Source organism: Gopherus evgoodei, chromosome 3, assembly GCF_007399415.2.
Source record: "Gopherus evgoodei ecotype Sinaloan lineage chromosome 3, rGopEvg1_v1.p, whole genome shotgun sequence".
NCBI classification, from domain to species: Eukaryota; Metazoa; Chordata; order Testudines; family Testudinidae; genus Gopherus; species Gopherus evgoodei.
In genome coordinates this window covers 173,698,642-173,719,384 of record NC_044324.1, presented here as the reverse complement: position 1 = coordinate 173,719,384, position 20,743 = coordinate 173,698,642, and the positions used below count along the sequence as shown (strand labels likewise).

Genomic DNA, 20,743 nt, shown 5'->3' with positions numbered 1-20,743 from the left:
GATCTCATGGGACTTCATTTTTTAAAAGAAAAGTTCGCAATTTGATGTGACATTTAGTGCTAAAAACTTGATATGTCAAAAGAAGAGAAAGTTTGAAGGTCCCATTTCCAATATACAGGTCTTGAGATGAGTGCTCTCGGGAACACGAAACACTAAAGGTCTAACTGACGCCTCAAACGTAAAGAGAAAATAGAAACAAGTTAGACATTTGCTTAGGAGTTCAAGTACCAGAGCGGATGAGTACCATTTTGCCAGCTGCTAATTAGTTTAGCACACCTTGAATACAAATATGAAACTAATAGGACAGGGGAGGGGATTTTTTGGTTCCACTTGAGTCATTCAAAACACACAAAAATGCTAACTGAATGGCTGTTACACAGCTGAAAAGTAAGTTTTCTGGGGATGTGCACCACAGACTATTACATGTGCTGCTTTCTTTTAACTATAGCTAGGGGCAGGACAGAAGGATGGTCAGCCTTATGGTTCAGACATTGGACAAGAACTCAGGAGATCAGCATTTAATTCCCAGCTCTGCCGTGATCTTCCTGTATGACCTGAAACAAGCCAGATTTTCAGATATTTAGACACTTAAATTCAGATAGGAGCCCAGTGGGATTTTCAGAAGCATGCTGAAGTAGCTTTGAAAATCTGGGCCCTAATCTCCCATGATCTCACTTCCTTCTTCCCAATTAAGATTGCAAACTCATCAGGTCAGGAACTCTTACTAGCTGTAGGTACAGCATGTAGTATGTGTGTTGTGGGGAGGGAAGGTTAGCTGGGGACCCCAGACACTACAGCAATACAAAGATAAAGAATCCAAGACCGACTTTCTTGTTCTCCCATCCAGACAGTTGCACGGTGGATGCTCTCTAGTGTCAAAAGATTCCAGCCAAGTGAACTAGTGTTGGTCCTTTAAGATTCCACCCACTGCAGGGCTCGAGTTGTCATTTCCCCACTGTATTTACTCCTAATACTTTCCTCTCCCAATCCCGCCCCCCCAAGCCTCATCTTGGCATGTAGTAACAAACGCTTATCACTGTAGACAAGCTGCTACACAAAGAACATACTGGGAAAGAGAATAGTTTAACTTGGATGACATCACCTACCCAGGTCCAAGCTGAGACCACCAAACTCAATTCACTTGTGACCAAGTGCAGTTCCTATCTTATGTCTCCAAGTGGAGATGTTAGTGAAAGCCAGGCAAGTTTTAAACTTCTAGTCATTACTGGGCTTTCTACCACCATAAACTGCAATGCTGAAAGCATTTAAAAGTTCCTTTCTTCAATAGTCACTATGAGCATACAGAGAAACACAGGCCAGTCCCGAACTAAACGTATCTGGGTGCAACAATGGCAGGGGAAATCAATCAGCTATCCCCAGAAAAATCTGAAATACACATTGTAAAATGATGCATTTACTCTATCAACAATATTCTGGACTGCAGAGAGACTTTTTTTTTTTTAAAAACCAATTGGCTTTTTGAAAAGCACAGACACATGATATAAACTTGAATCTTGTCTAAAACAGCAGAGATTGGTTAGCATTAAACTTGATAGAAGATTGGGGAAGGTTATACCAAACTAGCAGACCCTTGTCTTACCTGTAGAGATTTGAATTAAGTTATTCAGAATTCGGAGCCAGAAATCCACAGTGGAAGTAAATAGCAATTTTGAATCTTACCCATATAAGTAGGGAAGGATGAGTAACTATAATAGCCATAACACATACAGACCACCATGTATGGTATGTTCACATGCTGGATGTGTTAATTTATTTGGGTTTTCACTCACCTGTTATATGGGCTGATTTTGAGCTGGCTTTCAACTCTGCTGTTATCTTGCAAGATGTCTCAAATTTCTGGCTCATGGTGAACTGCAGGCACAAGCAGATTTTTACACCAACTGATTTGTGCCTGCAAATACGTAATATGACAGCAGCTGTTTGCACCTGGGCTCAAAAATGCATCCACCACAAAAAAAAAACAAAAACCACAAAACATCACTGAAAGTCAGGCCCAAGTACAATAAACCTGTGCAAGAGATGTTCCTTATTAAGGAAACTCCTTTCCTCAATAGCACCCAAATGCAAATATATTGTTTCACTTTCAGTAGAGTGCTCTTTGTTAAACAACTACATTTTGTTGGTCCCAAGAATGGTCACTGCTGATGGGTTTCACTGCACATGCAACATTCATTAAGAAGGATGAAGTGGAAGGAGACTAACGATGTTTATCGAAAGGAAAAAAAAATCATTTATAGTAGAAAAATTTAATAAAGGGATAATTTCAAGAAAATGTGTATAGTAACAACATTTTTTAAGCAAAAAGTCCACAAAAAATATACATGTGTAATGTGTTTATACATAAGTTTTGCTGACATTCCCTGTTTTAATTTAGTTCAGTCCGTGTAGATTTTGATTTGCGAGCCACCATCAGTGCTATCAGACTTCCTGGGATATTTCAATTTTCACCAAAAAAAAAAAAAAAAAAAAAGTCAGATAGTTTTTCTAATCATTTCAGGTTAATACAAATACAATTTGGGTTGGCAACACTCCACAAAGAGACCAGGTTACACTGGGGGCGTGGGGAGGGACACAACAAACCATGACTTTTTTAAAAAGGGGTAACCATCTACTGAAAGAAATCAGTGCTAAACACTGAACCAGCAATACACACCACACTTTTACACTGTGACATGGCCAGGAAGTGAGAGAGAGTCAGTGGGGGTGGGGTGGAGTGGGGTAATAAATGCAGCAAAGTGGGAAGTAAACCCAACAGATTTTTAAATTGTGAAATTAGATCCCACTCCCTCTTAACAGAGGACAGTACACTGTTCAGAAGGGCGTAACATAGAAGATAATAAAACTAAGCATGGGGGGAGGAGGGGGAAAGAAATGAGAGGGAAGAGTTGACCCTGCAGTTTCCCAAATGAGTGCTTTGCTCCAAAACTGCAGAGACAACAGCTCCTCCACAAAAAGTCCTCACCGATTGTTCTAGTTCATCTCGGCCACCCAGCAACTGGATGAATTCTAAAAAGGGAGGAGGGGGAGGGGAATAAAAGGGGAAGCCTAGGGATACCTTTTCATCAAATGCAGTTCTATACTGAAAAAACCCAGCCCCTATAAAGCAAATGAAAAACGTAATTACTAAAGAAATAAGACACACTTTCCAAAAGAATTTCTCATTTTTATAAATCAAATTTTTTTTACATAGACAGAAACACACCAATATTTTGTGCGAAAAATATCTTAAATAAACTTTGCTTGTTCTTGATTTTTTACAATTCTGATATACATATGTAACAAGGTTTATGGCACTGTAACCAGAATCAAAGGAAACGAATAAAAAGGAAAAATATAAATTGCTTTTGTTTATTCCTTCTAAACGAAGCCAGCTGCTGTCACACATTAAAAATTATTTTTTTTTATTATTATTGGGCAGTCAGCTGTAATCAGTTTGCACACTCAAAATAAACCCCAAATTATTATTATTGCACAAGAAGCCAGTGAAGGCATATGGCATAGAATGGTCAAAGTCCCTTGCTGTTAAAACCTCTTTACACCTAAAAATAGAAAAATAGAACCAGAACATGAAACACACCAAACAAATGTTTTTTTTTCCTTTAGTTTCTATCAGGAGTGTGAAAAGTGCCTTACAGACGTTCTAAGCTGCTCTGATTTCTTTTGCACCGGTGAGCATTTTGCTTTATCTTTAGCAAAGTCTTTGCAGAATCAAGGCCTATACGCTTCCGAAAGAGTCTTTTCTGCTTTGTTTTGGCTGTTTGCATGTTGTTTTAAACATCGTTTTCTTCGGTCTATGAACCTGCACAGACTACTTAGCCATAAACTCTACAAGTGGCTAAAAAAATAATAAAATAAACAAAGAAGCACAGGGTTTTCTTTCCCTTCTGTTGTGTTGCTTTTAAAAATTACTCATTTTGTTTGGAAGCCTTCCTGCTTTGTCAGTTTCTAGGAAGGGAATCTCAGTGGCATTCCATCAAACGTAGTGAAGTTCTTGGATTTGTTTTAAAAACCATTTCCTTACCAAAAAACAGGGGACGGGGGGGTTGTCACCGAGTTTGCGAGGGGGGGAAAAAAAAAAAAAAAAAAAAAAAAGCACAACCCTTTCCCTCCCCCCCATATCAAGTGAAGAATATGATAAACCCTTCATTATATGTCACCTCTTAGCTTCACTATCACACTACAGTCTCCACCCCTATCAGCTTTGGTGTGAGAATTCGTGGTGTAACGCCATTATTTAAATCTTCTTCAAACTCCAGTAGCTGCCCCATAAAGTTAAGATTAGGCGAAATGATTGGTCGTTTGCCTTTGACAAATTTATAGGCATCCGTCATGGTCATCCGTGTGTGCTTCATTAAGTAAGCGATGACAATGGTGGCAGAGCGTGACACACCGGCCTGGCAGTGAATAAGGAGGCCTTTTCCACACTGGTGAGCTTCCTCTGGAAACAGAAACAAAAGACAGAGGTAATACTTGTTGGTGGAAAGAAGGGTGGGGGTGGATTTTGTTTTTAAAGTAAAATCAGATAATCTCAATGCAATTTACAATTAATTGGAAGGAAAGTGTCAGTGAAAACTCCCTCACTTAGGTTACACACACCGCAAGATAATTTAAAAAAAAATAATGAAAAATTAATTGGGCTGTTAAAAAAAAAAGTTTATATATCCTTTACCTGAGCCAAAATGCAGCAGAAAGAGTTTCAGATTTAGTTAAGTCCATTTCTTAACTCAATTGCTCTTACATGAGCACAATATTGCAATGGATGTGTTGCAGGCACTGAAGGGGAATACTTATTTAGGAAGTAGCATGATCTTTAGCAAAGGCACAGAACTAGCAAGCAGCAGAGTTGAGTTCTACTCCCTTTCAAGCATAAATGTTCTAACACAACTTTGGGCATGTGACTTATCCCCATTTAAATGAGGAGGAAATGCAGCCCAGAGGTTAATACCACCTCCCACAAGGGTGTTACAATGAGTTGTGACTGTGAGCTTTATAAGATATTTGGAAACATTCTATTCTTGGAAAGATTTCTACTGATCCATACTTTGGATGAACTTCAGCCTGACATTCTTTCACAATGTCTTTGCAAAAGCAGCAAGTATAATATCCATATTGCAAGAGAGTAAGCCGGAAAAAAAAGTTAAATAATTTGCCCAGGGCACTCAGCAAGTCTGGCAGAGTTGGGAAAAGAACCCAGAAAGTCTGACTCCCAGTTCTTTCCTGTGTATGAAAAGAGGAAAGTGTGGTATGCTCCAACTTCCCCTCTGCTCCCAGCCCAGTTTTAATCACCTTTAGCAGTGTGAAGAAAGGTGGTTATGACAAATCCTATACCCAATCTGAGCACAATTAATCATTAACTTGTGTCCTTTGATGTAAGCACAGCAACATTGTGGGCAGAGTTGGGGGAAAGGGTATCTCCAGGAATTGTACCTCAGCAGTATTTGTTTTGGGGGGAGGGGAGGGTGGAAATAACACTCCCCCCCCCTCCAAAAAAACCCTGAAAACACCACCACCACCACGTTTTTGGAATGACAAATCCCTAAAGCAAAAGCAAGGGAACCTTAAATGATGCTCCTAACTCTAGGCAAGTTGTATTTTGCACAAACATTCACAAACTACAGTCCATGCTCTTCACATGAGTTAGAGCAAAAGGAAACAGCTAACAAGTGTGGATAAAGGAACACATTACATCAAAAACAGGACGATTCTGACAGTATAAATTAGGCTAAATTCCCCAGGATATTTTTGCCAGTTAGCATTTGGAGAAGTAAAAACTGGAGTTTTATAACTACATGAACTTTTGGTGCCTCTTTCCAGCAAGATTCTGCCTTCAGTCTTCAAAACCCCAGATTGCATTTGAAAAGATCTGGAAACATCTTAAACTGTGTGTTTTAAAATAAATCAATTTAAATTTCCTTCAGGGCTAAGAGGCAGGAAAAATAAAAATTAAAAACAAAACAAAAAACAACAACTTTGTCTGGTTACTTAACAGCAAATGTAGCCAACTGATAAGATATAGTTGTTTATTAAATACACAGGCAGGCCCTCAAGCTGCAGTTATTAAAAAGGAAAGGAAAATGGATTTAGGAAACACATGCTTTCTAGCGTGGTGACAGGTTTCAGAGTGGTAGCTGTGTTAGTCTGTATCAGCAAAAAGAACGAAGAGTCCTTGTGGCACCTTAGAGACCAACAAATTTATTTGGGTACAAGCTTTTTTGGCCTAAAACCCACTTCATCAGATGCATGGAGTGGAAAATACAGTAGGATTTATATATATATATATATATATATATATATATATATATATATACACACACACACACACACACACACACACACACACACACACACCATGAAAAGATGGGGGTTCCCATACTGACTCTAATGAGACTAATTGCCACTTGTAGGTCTGTACTTGAGTGGCCAGGGAGATTGAAGTGTTCTCCGACTGGTTTTTGAATGTTATAATTCTTGATGTCTGATGTGTCCATTTATTCTTTTGTGTACAGACTGTTCGGTTTGGCCAATGTATAAGGCAGAGGAGCACTGCTGGCACATGATGGCATATATCACATTGGTAGATGTGTAGCTGAATGAGCCCGATGGTGTGGCTGATGTGATTAGGTCCTACGATGGTGTCCCTTGAATAGATGTGGACAGAGTTGGCAATGGGGTTTGTTGTAGGGTTTGGTTCCTGGGTTAGTGTTTTTGTTGTGTGGTGTGTAGTTGCTGGTGAGTATTTGCTTCAGGTTGGGGGGCTGTCTGTAAGCAACACTTCAATCTCCCTGGACACTCAACAACAGACCTAAAAGTGGCAATTCTTCAACAAAAAAATCTTCAAAAACAGACTCCAACGAGAAACTGCAGAACTGAAATTAATTTGCAAACTGGACACCATCAAGTTAGGCCTGAGCAAAGACTGGAAGCGGATGGGTTATTACACAAACTAAAAACTATTTCCCCATGCTACTTTTTCCCCTACTGTTACTCACACCCTCTTGTCAACTGTTTAAAATGGGCCATCCTGATTACCACTACAAAAGTTTTTTTTTCCCCTCCTGCTGATAATAGCCCACTTTAATGGATTTGTCTCATTAGAGTTGGTATGGCAACCCCCATCTTTTCATGTTCTCTGTAATATATCTTGCTACTGTATTTTCCACTCCATGCATCTGATAAAGTGAGTTTTAGCCCATGAAAGCTTATGCCCAAATAAATGTGTTAGTCTCCAAGGTGCCACAAGTACTCCTCGTTCTTTTTACACTTTCTAGCTTGGCCTGCGAGAGGACTTCTTGTAGTTTTCTCTGCACTTGGATCAGGTAATAGACCATGCATTGTTTATGAATGGTTTCAATGGGATCTAATCCTGCACTTGTTATGAATGCTGAATATAGAACCTTTTCTTCTCAAGAATGATTGTGAAATTTAGTAATGTCTTAACATAAGCCAGGCTTGACTGCATCTTCCTGTTCTCATGAATTAGAAATTTAGGGTCTGCCTGATTTCATGACCCAGCTTCTTTTTTTTTTTTACACTCAACAATATCAAACAAGACTTCCTCCCTTCCTTGTGTTCACCTCCTCACCTTCTCCAGAGAGGCCATTTTAGCTTTTCCACTCCTGCTGTAATCCAGGTTTAGTTAAGATAATTTAGTACAAACTAGAGCATCTAAGAGCGTAATTGCTTACATATGACCAATTACAGATTACTGCTGTGCAGGCAAGTACACAAGGAGACAGCTACACTTCAATATCCTCAATCTCTACAGTACTGCTACCCCTGGTGGAGCTGAGTGTAAGAGAGCAACTGTAGGAAGCATTTGGCAAATAAACCAGCGAAATGTGGTAGAACAGCATCATGAGCACTTCTAGTGAGAGATCTCATGAAACTTTTAATAAGAGCCAAGATGTTAACCTTAGCGTCTCCCAGCTGAATTCCAGCAGAGTTATAATTACCTTCTGTCTACTTATTTATATTAATAGTCACAATGATGCAACCATTACTTTAACCTCTGAGGATAGGACAAGAAGCAATGGGCTTCAATTGCAGCAAGGGTGGTTTAGATTGGATATTAGGAAAAACTTCCTAGCTGTCAGGGTGGTTAAGCACTGGAATAAGTTGCCTAGAGAGGTTGTGGAATCTCCATCATTGGAAATTTTTAAGAGCAGGTTAGACAACACCTGTCAGGGATGGTCTAGATAATACTTAGTCCGGCCCTGATTGCAGGCGACTGGACTAGATGACCTTACAAGGTCCCTTCCAGTTCTATGAGACTCTGGTGCATTGACACAATCAAATTAAAAAAAAAAATACAGCTGGACTAGGCAGAGTCTAAGACACTCTCCAAGCTGAGACTACCCTTAGCACTGCCACGAAGGAAAGCAACATTAGGTAGTTTCAGTAGAATGAGCTATTCGAAGGGCTTGTCTACATGGCCCTGCAGCAGACACTTCAGAGTATGAGTTGCAGCATGCACTACAGTGTTGCGTTGTAATGGTCCCGTGTAGGCCCTGCTAGTGAGAACTAAAAGGTACCTAGTTTGTGTTAACAGTCTTGTTTCAAACAATACATTGACTCAAACTAGGCACTTTTTAGTTCGCATAAGCAGGGCCTATGCAGGCTGTTAAACGCAACACACATGCCCATAGTCCACACTGCAGGACCGTGTAGACAAACCCTTAGTTTCCTGCATTAGATCCCACTCCTGCAATCGGATCCAATAGTTCCAACCCTGGCACAGTCCTAATGGAGCCAACAGGGACCTGGATGTCAGAGGTGCTGAGCACCCAACTACAATTCAAGTCAATAGAAGCTATGAATATTCAGCCCTTCTGAAACTCTCAAGCACAGGAGGATGGAGCTAGCAGATCCAACTGTGGGACTGGGAACATCAACTAGAACACAATGCTGCTGCATGCTTCTAAAAGATAGGTCTTCATTCACTGCATATTGAGCCCAGGTGACGGAACCATGGATTAGCCTAGCCTGGGTGCAAGCATCCACACTGAAAAGCCCTACCGCAGTCACTGTATGCTCACTGGTGCTACACTCCCTCCCGTGTCACACCTCAGCTTCTGGAGGCATATCCCATGGTTCTTTGTGCTGCAGTGAGCAGAGTCATTCTAGGATTCTTTCTTTACTAGTGAATTGCAGGTGAACATGTCTGTCCTGGGCACATGTGAAGGAATTGTGAGAAGGGACTGGAAGAGTATCAGTCTGGAAGGGACTGAGCCTGTATCCTGACTGCAAAATGGGTGGGCCTTTGGGTACATTCACTTGCCTTAGGGTGCATGCTTCTCAGCTCCATTAGATGGACATGACCTAGCTCTACTTGAGCTAGCACAGTATAAATAGTAGTGTAGCCCGAGGTAACCTGGGCTATCTGCCGGGAGTAAAAACCTGCCCTGACGTACTCAAGCAGATAGCTATACTGTTACTTTTAGCATGCTGACTCAAGCAGAGCAAACAAGTCTCTGCCTACCTGAGCTAAGCAGCACACTCACAGCAGCGTGTGCAGACGTACTGTTTCTGAAAGGGGCACCTGAGCTCTAATCCCTACCCACAGCCTACAAGAATGCTGTGAAGCTGAATGAACATTGGTAAAGCACTCTGAGCAAGTCTACCAAGATATGAAGGTTGAGGACAGTGACTTTAAGGGAAAATGGGAAAGGAAAAAGACATTTTATCCCAGACGCAAGAGACCATGAGCAAGATTTTTAAAGGGACAGACCAGAGAAGTGGTAAATATTTGCCTATAGCACAAAAAATATGGGCTGTTCATCTTAAATGAGTGCACCTAGCAAGCATGCTTTGAATAAGACTGCATAAGAATATTAATTTTTCAAGGTTTAGGCAGCAATAATAGAAGAAGAACCTTAATTACTTTGAACATACGACTTCAAGATTGTACATATGGTTAGGTTAAAGTAATTAACTGCTAAGAAGTATCATTCATTCCTACTGCGTATGGGCCTCACACTAACAAACTTACCATGGTAGGGCTCCAAAACAAAATGTAGTATTTTCAGTAATTAAGTGGAGGGGGCAGGGCACTAAGTAGAGAGAAAATGGAACTGCTCTGTCTACCCTCCAGGTCAGCACTGAGTCAGGTTGGCATGACAGTGTACTTGGAAAGCTTACACCAGCACTGCAATGTTGCCACCTCTTAAGACTGTATCATCACAACTCTTGATATGCTTAATGCCTCTGCTCCTGGAGTTACATGATTTGAAAAGACTCTCAGATTTTTAAAAGGAGGTAAGTTTTTAGCCCTCTTGGTTATTGAGAAAAGCTGGAAAATGCGATCATGCTAAAGACCCAGAAACCAGAAGGCAAATACTTTATTGTTAAAAAGTCTCATGAGTTTTGGAGGCACAGCTCATTAATTTTGAACACTTGGGGTTTGGCAATTTTGCCACTGTGTATGGAGAAATAGGACTTGAAGTCTGACTTTAATAAGGGGTGCCACAATTCTGAAGTCAATGGGTTCTGCATTTCTCACAACAGATCCAGTCTTAAGCTTTCTGAGCTGTCAGCGTAGCACAAAGTTCATTCAAGCTTTTTCAAACAGGTATCAAGGATTATAAACAACAAGAGTAATTGCCAGGCAAAGATAGTTACCAATGAATTCAAAAGCCTCTTCAAAGTACTGCCTGAGATTCTGCTTGTTGCTGTCAGTGGCAGGGAGCCGCTTGTAGTTGAACAAGCCTTTCTCGTAATGGTAGAGGGGGAGGTGGGTGGTCACGTTGATTACATATCCGATGTTCATCCTCTGCATCTTCTCCAAGTCCTGAGCATCATGCTCATTTCCAAGGAAGAGGAATGGCAAGATGGGGGTCAGCTCAGCATTCTCTATGTCTGGAGTGGTGGGAATGGACTGAGGTAGTGTGGCTGGCACTGCAGATGCACCTCCTCCGCCTTCTGGGCACTCCTGAAGTTGGAGGGAGTTATCACAGAGGTTTTCATGGTTCTGTTTAAAACTGCTGAGTCCACCTGAGAGAGAGCAAAAGAGAGAGAGAGAGAGAGAGAGAGAGAGAGAGAGAGAGAGAGTGTGAGGGTAGAGATTTCTGAGGAAAATACAGCTCACGTGAAGAAATGTATATATGTGAGTAGTTCTCTCAACTCTGCATTATGCCTGAGGGTTTGCCTCCTCAGAGCAGATTTTCAGAACACAGTGGTAAAAGTGCCTGATCTCCCCATCAATATTAGCACTTACATTTTTGCTACCACAAGGGTAGCTGTACCTTTGGCAACAGCTGCTGCAATACATCCCAAATATGATTTTTTTTTTTTTTTTTTTAGTATAGGCAAGATATACCAGGGAATAAGTTAATAGTCAAACATGTATCCATGCAACACATCAGTATACAATTGCACCCCATACGGCTGGAACTTCTCATTTTGTGGGGTGAGAAAAAGTAGTTATCTGAACAAAGCTGTACAACTTTTTAATCACTGCTTTAAAATACAGGGTGGGAGGGTTAAACATTTGAACTGTAATATACAAAAACGGTCTTAACTTCATCCGTTCAAAACCTTCACTGATCTGTTCAGCAGAGATAGCCCAGCACCACATTCATTTTCAAAATGCCAACAAATAGAGGGGGACAAAATCCATTAATATTTCATACCAGGTAAGAGAGTAGTGACATTTTGTTTAAGAGTAACAAAGATACCCACTTCGTCAGACGTATTCACCCACAAAATCTTATGCTCCAATACATCTGTTAGTCTTTAAGGTGCCACAGAACTCTGTTGCTTTTTACAGATCAAGACTAACACGGCTACCCCTCTAATTTTTTAAGAGTGTATTCCTTATAAAACTATCGCAGTCGAGGAGCTCACTTAACATGTGGCAAACAGCAGCCCCGCTTTTTCTGCCTAGACTAGCTGCAAATATGCAACATCTATTATTTTTAGGACATTAATAAGGGCGAGGAAGTGGATTGGGGGGAAAACCAGTTTCGATTGCACTTCTGTGTATCCTATTATAATGTGGGATTTTAAAGCACCGTTTTGTTTTCAAGTGGGTGGCACCACAAAACATTAGACGAAAAGCAGAATAGTTTTAAAATTCTTTCTACACCTCATTCCACAATGACATCAGCTCCAGGCTCCCCACCTGCCTGGTTTCCATAGCAATTACACAAAGGCATACAATGACATCAGCTGGCATAACATCAGCTCTTTGAGTGGAAATAATACTAAAAGAACTACTTTGTTTAAGACCTTTGTTACAATGGTGTTCTTGGGAATCAGTGATGTAATGGTAACAGGTGGCTTGGGACCGCCTTTGCCTAACTGGAGGTGGGGGGGTGGGGTGGGGAGAGACAAAGAAAAGATATGTTTACAGAAGGGATATCTTTGTAAGATTATGTATTTAATGGTTTACTGAGGCCATATGGAGTACCATGCAGCCAATATTTTGAAACCATCAAAATGTTTGGATTCAAATGCACTTAATTAAATCTAAGCAAAAAAAGAAAAAAAATTGAGAGAAAGATAAAAAAGGTTACCAGAAAGAGCTGCACTGACCAAAAGAAATGCTTAAGTCATCATATTGCTAATTTTATTATGCTTAAAAACAGAAAGTATTTGTCTGCTTAATACATCTAAAACACTTTGGTAATTCACTGCTAGGGGAAGATTTTTTAAAAAATGGAAACTTAAACATGCTGTCACATTGACAGGCTTTGTTCTTCATTTGCTGATAAGTTACTTATTTCATTTAGGACCCCCAACAGTGTTAGCAAACTGTAAGACACGTCTCCTACCCTTAAACCCCGCCCCAAATCACACATTATCTTCAGTGGTATTAAACACTTCACACAAAGCAAAATAAGATCTCTGCTCAGGAGATTGAGAGGGGAAGTGGATGAAGGAAAGGGTGGGAAGGAGGGGAGAGAGAGATGCAAACCTCATTTAAATTGTGAAAGAAAGAAAGAAAAAAGAAAGCGCTGTAAGGAGCTGTGGCTCAAAAACACATTTTTTGCTGTTCTCATAGAGGAACATGGATTTTTAAAAGTAAAAGGTAAAGATGGACCAGATACCAGAAATATTCTCTAAATGACATTTAATTTCAGAAGAGATTGGGAGTGAGGGTTAAGCAAGAAGGTTAAGTGTTTGAATCCAAATACCTGGATCCGAACTCACTTAAGGTTTTGTTTAAGACCTTTGTTACAACGGATAAAATCCAAAATCCTCAGTCCACACAAGAGACCAGCTTTTTTTGGCTCAAGATGGTAGTGTCTTATGAATAGGACCCTATTAAATTCATTCCATTTTGGTCAATTTCAGCCATAGGATTTTTTTAAGTAGTCAGTTTCATGTTTTCAGATGTTTACCTCTGAAATTTCACAATACTGAAATTGTGGGGCTCCTGACCCAAAGAGAGGGTTGTGGGGGTGTCACAGGATTATCACCCTCACGTCTGTGATGCAGAGCTTCCTGCAGCCAAGGGAGGTTCCCAGAGATGGGTCCGAGCTCCCCGCACAAGAACAGCTGTGCAGGGGAAGAGGAAGTCCCATTCCTCCCCAGCCCAGCTGGAACTAGCAACTTGAGAGAAGTGCATGATAGAAGCCCCCTACTGGTGCACCCTCAGCCTTGCCCCTGTCCCTGCCCCTTCCCTCTCTCACAAATAAGCTAGATTTTACAGAGAAGATCCAATTTCACAGTCCATGATGTGTTTTTCATAGCCATGAATTTGATAGGGCCATACTCCTAGGATAGCTCTCAAGATGTCACCTCCATCAAACTGTAACTCCACCCTGACACAGTCTTTAACGTAGCCTAAAACCAATTGTGAATTCTGTCTCCTCAGGTCCTCTGCATAGTACGGACAAGTGAGTGATTACATTCTAAATATTGTTTTACATTGCAGTAGCAACCAAAATGCACTAGGCACTGTCCAAACACTGCCCCTGCCCCAAAGGACATGCATTCTCAACAATGCTGCCAGACGCTCCACACCTTTGCATGTGACATTCCCTATCCCCAAACACCACTTAATTGCAATGGAAGTGGGGTGGGAATAAGAAGCTGTAGGCTGAGCCTAGCCTCTTCATCTCTTAGAAGCAGGGGTGTTTGTGGGGGTGGAGGAGGTTAGGGTAATGGCAGAGCAGGCAGGTGAGACCTGGGTGAGGTCTGAGAAAAAGAGGACTGGAGAGTCGAGAGCAGCTTCCCCTATTCTGCCTTTTTCCCTCCTGCCACCCCACTCATCCTGTCGCCCAGTCTCTGTTCCCTCCTTCTTGGCTCCTTGCCTCCCTTGGTGGAGGGAGACACCAGACCACCCAACTGCAGCAGCCACCCCCTCCTCCTCAGCACTTCTTGCCAGTTTGAAACTAGCAGGTGGAAGTAGAGAGTGAGAGACAACCTGAGTGAAATTCCTCTGCAACAGCAGCACCTGATGGCTAGGAGCAGAAACTGCAGGGCAACCCCCAAATAAATATTCCAACAAGGCTGCCAGGCAGTGGGGCTGCTGGATAGACCAATAGCATCCAAGAACCGTGAAGATTCCAGGAAAGAGAAACATAAAAACAAAATGATAGTAGCCACCCGCTGATTAGGTGCACATTTCCTTCTTGGCTGGCTTGGTTTTGGTTGCATTTAAAAAAAAAATTATCCAAGCACAATAGCTATCCAAAGCAATTTTCAGAGTGCACGTTCCCCAAGCATACACAGCACGGAATGCAGTGTGCAAAATAACAGAAGTTTTTAAAATATGCACACTTGGAAACAGGAACAAAGAGGCAGTAGACAATAATGCAAATACTTAGGAACCATGCAATGAGGTGAATTGGGGGTGCAAAGAGGAGGAGGAAATATTATGAGATTAGTTAGGCTCTCTTTACTAGAGACATTAGCTTTGCAGTTCTCACATCAGACAAAGTAAAAGCACCCTAACAAGCATTTCAGGGAGAAGCCGTTAAAAGAGAAGGCTCCCCTTCAGAAAAATAAAGGTAACTCCATAGATTTTTCTATAAAATGAACTTACAATCTCTTAGTATGTTTTTTTACAATACTTAACACAATGGGGCCTTTATCCCAGTGGGTTGTTCGGCACTACATGTAATTTAAACATGTACAATTTATTCTACTTGTTTGGTGGAATAATAAAATATATATCAAAAATGAATTTCCTGATGTCCAAAGTCAAGATGAGGTCCCCATCTGTGTGTGTGTGTGTAAGTATAACCACTAGAGCTTTCAGTGGATTAGTATTCTTTCAGAGAATGGCTCTTATCCCAGAATTTAAAGTCTATGCTCTGCGTGAAAAAACATCACAACACCAAGAAAAGAAAAGGTCAATACTGACCTACAGCAGGTCTGTCTAGAGTGGATGTTCCAAACTTTGCGGTGACAAGGACTTCATCATGTCACTCCTATCAGGGAAAGAACCTCAGGAAAACCAGATGGTGGGAGGGAGGGACATTCCAAAGGCTCAGTTTTTTTTAGCTGTAGGAGGATCTATGGGTGACACTAATGTGTTCTGTTACACTGTACTTCCAAAGCCTTCCAGGTCATAACGCAAGAATTAGAAGTGCCCTGAAGAGGGACGTGAAGGTTGACAAGAATCACAAAAAGAAATGCATTGTTATACAAAAAGTAAGCAGGACATTAAAAGAAGTTAAAAACAGCTAATAGCAGCATTATACAACATACACAAGTCCAGATGAGCAATCCTCAAGTCTAAGAAGGAAAAGGGGGGTGGGGGGAGTTTGTTGGCATGGGAGTCCATTTCTGAGGCATCATTGAAGAGGTAACTATGAAACTCTAGAGACGGTAGCCTTACTCGCACTGAGTAGTACCTTGTTCCATGAGACGTCCAATGAAATATTCTGGTAGAAAACACATATACAGCTATAATAGCAACTATGGCCCATTTTGATAAGAATGTAGACCTCCTAGGCTGAGTATTATGGAGCTGCAAACACCATGTTGCAGATTGTATCCACTTACCTGCCTGTGATGAAAAGTATAACCTCACCCTGTTACAATCAGATGCAGCTGCTTCATCACAAGCGTTTATGCAGAGATTGTACAAGCTGTTTTGTACACTTTTCACCCTAAAGTAGTCAATGAGCAGATCTTCAAGGGACTGAGCACATCCAAATCTAACTGAACTCAATAAGTTCTGTGGGTGCACAGGACATCATGAAAGAAATACCTGGGTTTTCCAGAAGACTGGAATCAAGAAAGCAATACTCTTAACGACAGGCAAGCTGGCCTGTCATCTATAAAGCAAGATAATTCAGAAGCCAGAGTATTCTTGTAGTTACTGACGCAAGCAGCCAGAGATTTGTGCCATTATGACTACATCTGAAATACTCCCCTCACTGTATGACAAGTTCCACTGTCCTGCTTTGTCAGACTGTCACTATTTACTAGCCAGAGCTCAGACCATGTCCTGAGAGGTCAAAACTTGTGGTATGACTTGTGCTGTTCAGCTTCATACCCTCCAGCTACCAATGACAATTTGTTCCGTTCTGAATATGGAAGATCTGTTCATAAGTGTCTAGCTTACTTTATTCTAATCATAACAAAGCTCTCGTTGCGACATTGTAATCTCTGGAGAACAGCTGCACACCAGTTTCAACTTATCGAAACCATTGAGGATCACGTGGTTGGCAGAAAAAACAGGTACATATAGATAAATGGAGACTCGAGCCACAGCAGTTTTTAGACAAGAAAAAAATTAGACTAGCTTGAGTTGTAACTATGTTACAGACATTCATTGGGTCTATTCTGTAATCACCTTGGGGTGATGATTATATTGTATGCAGCAGATGCACAAAATGGTCTCATATCAGAGATATGCTAATCAGCTTTTAGCAGGAGCTATGAAACCTTCATTGGCAAAATCATCTGCAAGATCAAGAATTAAGAGTAACTTCATTCTATGAAAAATCACTAAACAGTCTATCTTAAAGCATACGCAGCTACCACCATGCAGCACCTGTACTCTCTACAGAAAAACTAAAGAATATTTGTTGCTGTCCTACTGTTGATGCATATCTTTAAGTTCTAATTTTAACAGGCACTGTATGTTCCTGTTGTGTCAAAAATATGTTCCTGTTTTGCAACGCATCACACAGACCGTAGATGTGATGTCCATATTTAGACAGAACATGTGACCCTCTAGTGACAAACAGACCGTTTACATATCTTTCAAAGCTACCCTAGATTATAACGAGACAACAAAACTTCATTAGATAAAAGCGAAGGCTACAGGAAAATATTGGCTAAAACCATATTCTGTCTATATCTTCTTTTCCCAGATTTGCTCCAGCCTAAGTATTCCATTCTAAATGAAAGATTACAGGAGAGCAGAATAAAGTAATTCACAAAGACTTCTTTTTTAAAATCATTAAAGGCAGCCCACTTAAGCGCACACACCAAATCTGGACTATAACTCCAAATTCTATAATATCTAAAATTAAATAAAAGAGTGTTCAGCAGGTAACATTTTGGGCATGCCAGCAGCAATAATGTGGCTGTATTGCAAAATGCACAAAAAGCGTTAAGAGGGCACTTCGGATTTGTGCAAGTACAGCCTGCTCCTTTAAACCTGTGACCTCATTTATTTGCATTAGTGCAGAAAAGCCAGAAGCAACAGCTGATGACAGTTTCATGTATTTTTCCACTAAGATGACCATTAAAATGCTTCTCTGTTATTATTAATGAACAGATGATTTTATGTCAAGTTGATTCAAAGTGCAGGATGATTCAAGGGAAAGTCAATCTGACACTCCCCCCTTCCCCCACAGAGATATGTATTGCAGTTTATTTTAGTCTGTCCACACTATAACTAAAACTACACAAGCATTAACAACGTCCCAGACCTATTAGAAAAGTCTTTACCTTCTTCCATCCCAAGAACTACACTAGCAAAACCATGCTCCCAGTTATCTCCAACAGTTCTAGGACTGGTTTCAGAGTAGCAGCAGTGTTAGTCTGTATACAAATGTTTTTTCCCCTCCCTCCTGCTGATAACATTGGTCTACAATTTTTGAGAAGTCGTCTGCTTCAGAGATCAAAATACATAGCACATTTTATGTGCTGAATTCAAATATGACAATTAAAACAACTGATTGGCTACTGTTTAAAATATTTAAGTTTTTACATTTTATGTCTATGTATATTGTGTAGATAGTAGAGTTTTAATCATAAATTGTAAACCTAGGTCTTTTCATGTGTTTATGGTTGCTTTACATGATAATATTTCACCTGTCCTGTTTGTGTAACACTTTAAAAATCAGCAAAAGAAAAAAGTTATATAAATAAAATTTATTATGAAACAAAAGGCAAAAAGCTATTATGTACATAGTTTAGTCCTATTCAGTGTTTACTTGGCGCTTCTTGGCTTGTCTCTTGTATTCATTAAATGGAGCATCTCTTGTCACTGTCCAGCAACAGTCTACAAACATTGATGGGCTCCATTTGCCCTGATAGTGTTTCTCCATTGTTGCAATGTCCTGGTGAAATCGCTCGCCGTGCTCGTCGCTCACTGCTCCGCAGTTCGGTGGAAAAAAAAAAATCTAGATGAGGGTGCAAAAAATGTATCTTTAGTGACATGTTGCAACCAAGGCTTTTGTATGCCTTGAGGAGGTTTTCTACCAACAACCTGTAGTTGTCTGCCTTGTTTCCGAGAAAATTTATTGCCACTAACTGGAAGGCTTTCCATGCCGTCTTTTCCTTGCCACGCAGTGCATGGTCAAATGCATCATCTCGAAGAAGTTCAAGAATCTGAGGACCAACAAAGACACCTTCCTTTATCTTAGCTTCACTTAACCTTGGAAATTTTCCACAGAGGTACTTCAAAGCTGCTTGTGTTTTGTCAATGGCCTTGACAAAGTTCTTCATCAGACCCAGCTTGATGTGTAAGGGTGGTAACAAAATCTTCCTTGATTCAACAAGTGGTGGATGCTGAACACTTTTCCTCCCAGGCTCCAATGACTGTCGGAGTGGCCAGTCTTTCTTGATGTAGTGGGAATCTCTTGCACGACTATCCCATTCGCAGAGAAAACAGCAGTACTTTGTGTATCCAGTCTGCTGACCAAGCAAGAGAGCAACAACCTTCAAATCGCCACAAAGCTGCCACTGATGTTGGTCATAGTTTATGCACCTCAAAAGTTGTTTCGTGTTGTCATAGGTTCCTTCATATGGACTGCATGACTAACTGGAATTGATGGCAAAACATTGCCATTATGCAGCAAAACAGCTTTAAGATTCGTCTTCGATGAATCAATGAACAGTCTCCACTCGTCTGGATCATGAACGATGTTGAGGGCTGCCATCACACCATCGATGTTGTTGCAGGCTACAAGATCACCTTCCATGAAGAAGGATGGGACAAGATCCTTTTGACGGTCACGGAACATGGAAACCCTAACATCACCTGCCAGGAGATTCCACTGCTGTAGTCTGGAGCCCAACAGCTCTGCCTTACTCTTGGGTAGTTCCAAATTCCTGACAAGGTCATTCAGTTCACTGTGTTATGAGGTGTGGTTCAGAGGAGGAAGATGGGAGAAAATGTGGATCCTGTGACATTGATGGTTCAGGACCAGAAGTTTCATCCTCATCCTCATCTAACTCAAGTGAGAATGATTCTGGTGCATCAGGAACCAGCAGTCTTTCTCCGTGGGGTACTGGGCGTATAGCTGATGGAATGTTTGGATAATGCACAGTCCACTTTTTCTTCTTTGACACACCTTTCCCAACTGGAGGCACCATGCAGAAGTAACAATTGCTGGTATGATCTGTTGGCTCTCTCCAAATCATTGGCACTGCAAAAGGCATAGATTTCCTTTTCCTATTCAACCACTGGCCAAGATTTGTTGCACAAGTGTTGCAGCATATGTGTGGGGTCCACCTCTTGTCCTGATCTCCAATTTTGCAGCCAAAATAAAGGTGATAGGCTTTCTTAACCATAGTGGTTATACTGTGCTTTTGTGATGCAAAAGTCACTTCGCCACAAACATAGAAGAAGTTATCTGCATGTTCACACAAATATGAGGCATCTCTGCTCACTTTGGCTAACCAGAAATGTGTCCCTTTGCAAAATCAAACACTGACAAATGAGAGCACGACACTGTATGATTTCTAGAGCTGATATAGGGCAATTTGTTCACCAGAGTGATGTAAGCTTCGTTATGATTGCATCATCCATGACTTCTAGGAATAACATGATGCAATTCATATCATGTATGACGCAATACCAGCTTCAGATTGCATCATTCATTGTTTTGCCTCAAAAGCAAGTACTGTCCAAACCCAGTCATAGATTTATTCATAGATTTAGTCAAAGATGTATTTTAGTAATTTCTGGTTTAAATTGAGATCCCTTCCCTTTATAACTCACTTATCCTCCGCCATTCCCAAGTCAAGGGTCGTACATACTGACCCAATAGCATATCTTGAAAACTAGAGCCAATCAACAATTTTAAGCATCATTTTCATTCTCAGTGACCCAGAATTAGTAAAGTTGGACTACATTTATTTCAGAAGCATTTTGGCTGTAGAGCAGTATAATAGCTCATCTTAATTAATTAGCCTCTTGGAGTTCAGATGGCTACTTCCACCTTATCATGTTCGGTATGTATATACATCTCCTTACTATATGTTCCATTCTATGCATCTGAATAAGTAGGCTATAGCCCACGAAAGCTTATGCTCAAAATAAATTTGTTAGTCTCTAAGGTGCCACAAGTACTCCAGTTCTAGGACT

The 20,743-nt window shown here is 40.7% G+C and overlaps 1 protein-coding gene across 1 annotated transcript in view; it reads right to left on the bottom strand.

Annotated features, from left to right (window-relative positions):
• Window positions 1-3,163: 3,163 nt before the first annotated feature.
• Window positions 3,164-20,743, bottom strand: part of DUSP10 (dual specificity phosphatase 10) — a 39,917-nt gene continuing 22,337 nt past the window's right edge. Inside the window, exons 3-4 of the mRNA XM_030557469.1 lie at window positions 10,639-11,010; window positions 3,164-4,459 (exon numbers count right to left, since the gene is read on the bottom strand). Coding sequence (XP_030413329.1) covers window positions 4,194-4,459; window positions 10,639-11,010 — 638 coding nt within the window. The 3' untranslated portion in view covers window positions 3,164-4,193. The remainder of the gene's footprint in view (window positions 4,460-10,638; window positions 11,011-20,743) is intronic.